This window comes from Macadamia integrifolia, chromosome 14 (genome assembly GCF_013358625.1).
Source record: "Macadamia integrifolia cultivar HAES 741 chromosome 14, SCU_Mint_v3, whole genome shotgun sequence".
Taxonomy (NCBI): Eukaryota; Viridiplantae; Streptophyta; class Magnoliopsida; order Proteales; family Proteaceae; genus Macadamia; species Macadamia integrifolia.
This window is the reverse complement of record NC_056570.1, coordinates 11,063,572-11,071,003: the sequence shown is the minus strand read 5'-3', so window position 1 is coordinate 11,071,003 and position 7,432 is coordinate 11,063,572. Positions and strand designations below refer to the sequence as shown.

General features: G+C 37.2%; 1 protein-coding gene across 1 annotated transcript in view; it reads left to right on the top strand.

Moving 5' to 3' along the window:
- Positions 1 to 490: 490 nt before the first annotated feature.
- Positions 491 to 7,432, top strand: part of LOC122061465 (endoplasmic reticulum-Golgi intermediate compartment protein 3-like) — a 13,370-nt gene continuing 6,428 nt past the window's right edge. Inside the window, exons 1-2 of the mRNA XM_042624729.1 lie at positions 491 to 764; positions 3,637 to 3,710. Of these exons, the coding sequence (XP_042480663.1) occupies positions 626 to 764; positions 3,637 to 3,710 (213 nt within the window). The 5' untranslated portion in view covers positions 491 to 625. The remainder of the gene's footprint in view (positions 765 to 3,636; positions 3,711 to 7,432) is intronic.

Sequence of the window (7,432 nt, the reverse complement as noted above, 5' to 3'; positions counted from 1 at the left end):
GGTGCCTAAATTGTGTCTGTCTCTCTCCTCCCCTTGAAAAGGACCACCCTGCCCTTCCCCATGCCACCCTTCCATTGGTCCAAGACACCAAGATGCCTGGAGTAGGCAGCATACCACCCTCCACCCATGTATTTAGTACATCACTCGATATCTTTTTTTTTTTTTTTTTTTGGTAAACCATATCCTAATTTTATTTTATTTTACTTTTTTGGGTAAACTATCAGTATATCCTAATTGACTACTTAAAAAATCTTATGTTGAGCCGGAGATTGGACCAGCAAACATCAATCAAACCAAATAGACCGAATCAGTTGGAACCGGGATAAAAATAACCCAAACCCCCAAATAATCAAGGGGTTTCCGGGTAGTTCGGAATTATTAGTGGTGTGCCGAAGGTGGACTGCTGTCTGTTGGTCCTCAACCCTATAGACTCTAATTTGGGTCAAAGTCAAACTAGCCAAGACCCCCAGAGATTCTGTCCGTACAGGAAGAAGGAAAGCTCTCAAAGTTACTTTCAGCATCTCCTCCTTATCCTTATAGGGCCTTAACAGCTTTGGAATTTTCAGCTTCTTGAAAAATCTAAATTGATCAAATTGATTCTCATTCTGCTGCCAAAGCAGAAGAGATGGAGATTCTCTGCAAGCTTCGGAATCTTGATGCTTACCCGAAGATCAATGAGGATTTCTACATTAGAACCCTATCTGGAGGATTTATCACTCTGGTTTCCTCCTTTATCATGTTACTTCTCTTCTTATCAGAGCTTAGTAAGCTTTCTGTCTTTCCTTCTTTTACATTATAATAATTGCTCTGTTATTGGTTATTGTTGTTGGATTTCAATTTTTTTTTTTTTTATTTTATTTCCAAGTTTGGGGTTTATTGTTGGTGGAGGTGATGGGTTTTGCATCAATGGGCTGAAGGTTGCTTTCTGATGTGAGTTTGATTCTAGAAAAATGTCATTTAAATTCCAGACTATAAAAATAACTAATCTTTTCATTAATCTTTTTAGCTCTGCATATTAGGTATTGCTTTTGAATTTGGAGGTAAATGTTCTCTAAAATGTCTCCCATGTGAAGTTTCCAGACCCAGTTTTATTGCAATAGATTAAGGGATTTCATTGCTAATAAATTAGCTTATCAGAAGATATCTCATTCTTGAACCATGAGGAAGAGGATAGGAGAATAGCTACAGTATGCAATTCAATTTTAGTTAGCTATCTTCTAGACAGCCCCATTTAAGTCCTGCTAATTGCTACTAGGTTCACAATGGAGCAACTGCCAATGTCAGTTCAATATCATTGCTATAGCAGGTAGCATTGATAGGTTTGTTATCAATTGTGTAACACAAGTTTCTCAGAATAGCGTGATTGACATATGAGGATCAGGGGAGTTTAAACATAGATTTAGAATACACGGTGGTGGAAAACATCTGAGGGCGAATAGATTAGCTGTAACTATTGAAATATGCCCTTTTGAATTGAACTGATAACCTGCACTTCTAAAATCTCTGATAAGGCATCGAAATCCTAAGTTCAAATTTACTGTAGGGTCCATAGCACATTCAGATCATGTATTTGTGTGGGTGTTCGACATTGATTTAGGGTGGAGGTGGGGGGGGGGGGGATCAAGTTTTGTATGCATTCTCGGAATAGATTCTGGGTCTAAAACACATTCTGAAACCCGATTCTTCTCTATTTTCTCACTTTAGAATGCCTTATAGACCTAGAATCTATTCCGACAATGCATGCATCATATGCTTACATGACTCGTTGCTCACTACCAGCAGATTGCATGTCAAGAAGCATGGACACAGATTCAATGGACACAGCATTGACTTGGGAGGATTCGTCTCTCTGCTGGGTCTTATAAAACTTTTCTTTGAAGAGCTTATCTTTTTATTTGAAAAGAAATGAAAGTATGGACAAATAGCCCTGTTGCAGTAGCAGAAGATGATAGAAAGGGAAGAAGGAAGTGTTAACTGTAATGTTGCAGCATCAGCAGATGCAGGAGGGGTGGACTAGAGGCACATCTCTTTCTTTCTTTCTTTCTTTCTTTTTTATTTAACATTTGTTACCTTTTACATGAGGGTGATGATAGAATAGACCTAGGGTCCACCACCAGAGCTATTAATCCTGGCTTTCTTTTCTTTTTTTTTCCCGGTAGAGAGCTATTAACCCTGACTATAAGTTACTATTATGGAATCTTGGAAATGGGAACTGGTAAAAAATGACACTTTCAGCCTGGAGCGAGGAATTTTCCACTTTATTTCTTTAGTTGTATTCTTTTGTTTTGATCTATTTAAATTTTCTTCTTTTTTATATTTAATTTGGCTTCTAGTAAAAAAAATTGAAATTATTTTTTTATAATATAATGTAGCTTATAATATATTTAAAAGTATCTGTAAATTCCTTGAATCTTTGAACTCTATTTTTTGGGGGTTTGTTGAGTTTGGCACTTCCTGTCAATGTCAAACTCTGGTACCTGCATTTACATCCATGTAACATAGCCCAAATATACAGGTAAACCTATAAAGTACACTTACACTGGTACCTGTGAATGTCACACTTAATAAGGTCACCTGACATATGTTTCCAGTACAAAGGTGTTGCTGAAGGCACTAATCATCCCTAGTTGCACCTTTGAATGGTCAAGTTTGATTTTATACCTTAAGCTTTCCCTTCTTAAGTGTCTTGTTAAAGTAAAGAGAATCCTGGGGGAGAAGGCCCCACCATACAATGAAAGGCCATGCAAATGGCCTGTAAAGAAACTCTTTAAAAGATGGTGCTAAGTATCTTCCCACAGATTTGGCTAGGATGAAAGAGGAATTTCAGGTGCCGACCAAATCCAGATTTGGGAATGATTGGGTTAATTTGATTTTGGAGGGTTGTTATTGTATATTCTGTCATTCTTGTTTTTTCTGATATGAATTTGCTTTGGTGGTTCTTTTGATTTTAGTGAATAAATATGGTTCCTTCTATTTATTTCTTTTATTGAAGAAACTTTGATGTTGTTATCAAGGAGGGGAAAAAAAGAGGATCTGGGGCAGTGAATGGGAAAAGGAACTATATTGCTTCTATTGTTGAATTGATTTATATCAACTGTGATGTATCAATATTTCATCCAATTACAAAGTGTAACCAGATCTAATCATGGATTGGGTCTTGATTGAATTGAATCAAATCAAATCTTGGTTTATCTGCTTCCACTTTAATCAAATCAAGTATGAAGAGGATTTAGATCTGATCTATTGGCAGCCATAGTTTGAAGATATGGACCACATGGATTTTTGGTGTAACTGAGGAAACAAATGATATGGAGTGAAAAAGGGAACTTAACTATTTTGCCTTTATTGAACATGTTGTGATTGTAATTACATTCCCTTGTGCACTTGCATTAACTTGAATGGCCTGTTAAAAGAGGGAGGGAAAAAGAAAAGGTTAATTAATGAGTGTGAAATGGAAACAAAATCCTTAGGCTTTAACTTCCATTGTTCTTATAGATATTTTTAGTCTTGTATCAGACTTTATGGTTCATTGTTTTTTTTTTTTGTGTCACTTGGTTGTTTGAAAACATCTTGATGAATTCGTTGGTCTAAAGTTTGTGCTGCATTTGTGATGGTGATATTTCTTTTTCCATGCAGGAATCTATCTTCATACTGTTAAAGAGACTAAGCTAACTGTGGATACTTCAAGAGGAGAAACTCTTCGCATTAATGTCAGTCAATATGCTTCTGTGTCTTAAAATCTATCTGGCTAATTTGTTGCCTAGATTCACCATTTATCTGTGGATTAGCAGTATCAACCCATTTTTAAAGCAAAGATACCTCCAAAAGTTATACAGTTTTGATGATGCTTTATGCTTTCAGGACTTATTCTCATGCTTGTTGACTTGGCAATAAAGTAAAAACTCCTGTTTATACTTCATACACAAACCTATTTGTATGATGTGGTCTTGACAATGACTAAAGGGATCTCCTTAGTCCTTATGTTGTCTGAGACTACCTCTCTAAGAGGCATCATTAAGGTAGCTGTGGTTTATGCCATGAACCTTGCCCCATGATGAAGCTTTCCTTTAGCTCTAGAATCTCATAACCCTTTGGTCTTATGCACTAAGTGGAGGTTCATGTTTCATGCCTCAGGGCTCCTTTTATGCCAGAGAATGCAATGCAACCTTTTCATCCCCTCCCCCCAAGGGGCAGGTTTGGGGTTTTTTTTTTTTTTTTTGGGAAATATATTTAAACATTTTCATGATGTGTTATATATATATATTTAATTATTATTTTGGGCCTCTTTTTAATTAAACTATGAATCGTTTTTTATGGAAAGAAAAAATGCAAGGAAAATTTGTGCAGGTAGTGATGGCAACCAGTTTAGGGATGGCTTTCATAAATACAGAATCAGGCCTATTAAATATTGATTCACCCTTACCTGCCTTGCACCCCTAAGCTTGTAAGGGACTTCCTGATCACAGAAATTAATTGGTGTTGGGCCCTGTAAGCAATGTGGGATGTGTGGGCCCATGGATTGTCTAACCAATTCGTCTAGGGCAAGGTCAACCTCAAGTTTGAACCGTCCATTGCCATCTCAATATGGTCCATGAAAAGGTGATGCAGGAGAGAATCAGAAACACTTGAAGGCTTGATTGCCCAGATCAATAACCGGTTAATGTAGGACTAGATTGGACACCCAACTAGACCCAAAACTGCAGGAAATTATAAACCAAAGAACAACCAAAATTCACCCAACAGTAGCCAGCAACAACAGTCCAGAATAGTTAGTCAACAGCCCTTTAAACAAACCAGATTTATCAGACTAGAATCTGGAATTTCGAATAACAGAAATTATACCAGTAAACAGAATTAATCAACAACAGAGTTATGACAGAAAACAGATGACAATCAGTTAACAGATCACAGAAACAGTATTGATCTGTCAGGACAGTAACACTGTGAATAAACCAACCCAGTAGCAGTTTTAGAATTAAATCAGAAACTGTTTGAAGTACTAACAGTCTTCAATAATCAGAACATATAATCAGCAATCCAGAAACCAGTATTCAGATTAGCAGAAACATAGAATCCAGAAAATAGAAACTTCAGTCCACTAAAAGACAAAACTAAGGAGATTTTAAATAACTCAAAAACCATAGGTCAGAAAGGCTCAAAGTAGGGTCGATCCTTAGTGGTGTATAGGGAAGCCATCGACCAGAAAATTGGAGTAATCCAATAACAAGAACTGGTACTTCCAGTGAGGGGCAGATGCTCTGTTTTTGCAGAAATTTCTGGGGAAGTTCAGAATTCACATACCTGGTTTTGCAGCCTTAATAAACCTTGAAAATTATATAAGGACTTAAAGAGAATAATATTTGAAGTAAACCTCCTGGACTTCACGCGGCAAAGAGCCACTTGGGTTGCACACCAAGTCCTTCTTCCTCGATCAAACACAAGGAAACAGCCATGGATACCCAGCGGCAGCAGCAAGAGAGTTTTTTTTCTTTTTAATTCCAAAATCATGGGCTATGATGCTGCCCTACTCTTTATTTATATTAATGATGGGGAAGATTACAAAAATAGAAACTCTAAGCTTCTAACTATTGACTGAATAAACTACCAACATGTAGTTACTAAAACTGGGAAATTGTAATCTATGAAATTAGAAACTAACTTAGAACAGAAAATAGAAACTAAATATGACTAATATTAGAAACTATTATTCCCTATCACTAGCCCAAATCGTGGGCTATCTAAGACCTTCTTGGTCTTGGTCCTTCTCTGGTGCTGCATCACTGGTTCCCCATCATCCTTACACACTAAGTAGACAAGGAGAGGGGGTGGGGGGAAGGCAACACCCCCATCTCCCCAAATTGTAGTTGTCTCCTGTTATGACTTTTTTTTATGTGCAATTTCTGTTCCTAAGGCCTTATATTTTTAGGGTAAATGAGGTTTCCATAAAATTTCCCATTTCAAACCCTCTCATCCTATCGTCTTGAGAAAAAAAAGCATCCCACAGGGATTCTTAACAAATTTTAGGCCTGCAGTGACTCTCCTCTGTAAAACCGCTCCTAAAACCAGAATCCTAGCCCAGTCCTCCCAGCTCTAGGACAACACATTGACTCAGTGTCTTATTTTCCAAATTAGACAACAAGTACAGCCTAGGAAATAGATCTCTGAGAGGTGCTTCCCCCACCAAAGGTCCTGTAAACCTAATTCTGTCCCCATTTACAACATCACAACTAATTAATTCTATCATCAAAGGGAGCACTCTCAGAATAGTATCTCATAGAGACCTCAAAGTAGTCCCTTCTGTATCCATTGCTATAAATAAATAGATGAATGCTGTCACCTCAATCCATAAGGACTCATAATCTAGTGCAAACCTCTAAATCCATTTTGACTACAAAGATTGATTCTTCATTTCCACGGTACCACTTCCACCCTTCTTCCTTCTTCCACCATAGGCATAGTTATTTTCCCAATCCTCCAGATGATCTCTTCTCCTCTCACCCAGTTCCCATAATAACTCCCTATTGATTTTTTTTTTTCCAATCAAATATGGAGAAAAAGAAAAATGGCAATCGCGTGGAAAGTAACAGTATCAAAAAGGGATACCATCCTGTACACAATTGAAGGCTTCAAAGAATTAGATTGAATTTAATTAACTAAACAACTGCAATATATCTATATTTCATCCAAGTGATCCCACTGCAAAATATAAACAGATCTATCGTTGAATTGAATAAAATCTGGGTCTATCCACTTCTACCTTAATTAAATCAGATATGCAATGGATTCAGATTGGTCCATTGGCTGCCCTAGTTTTAAGATATGGACCATTACTTTTTGGTTTAAATGATGAATCTGACATGGAGAGTGAAAGGGAACTGTAACTGTTCTGTCTCTATTGGACATTTTGTGATCAGAATTGCGTTCACCCTGTGCACTTACATTAACTTGATTAACAGTTCTTGTTACTGTTAAAAGAGGAAGAAAAAAAAAGGGAGAGGAAAAGAAATTATTCTTCCAACAGCATGACGGGATCCAGAGAATTAAAGATAGATTATTTAATAGAACTGCTTTGGCTATCCTCCTCTTTGATCAATGGCTTCATCTTTACTTAGAAATGGATAGATTTCTCATATGTAACTCGACCTTTACATCTTCTCCTCTTAAATGTGCCTTGAGACGTTCTTGAATTATGAAACTTGCATTTTTCCCTGAGCCTTTATTCTGTCCAAAGATCAAATTAGTGATCACACTACAAGTTCACTCTTTCTGCCATGGATGCAGACTAAAGGTCTCATTACTTAATTTTATGTTTCCAAAGATGTTGCTTGGGTTGGAGTTGACCGATTGGGGAAGACTAGTTGGGATGTTTTTTTCCCACTGTTATTAGCAAGCATGGGCTATATAATTGGGGGGGGGGGGGGGGGGGGGGGGG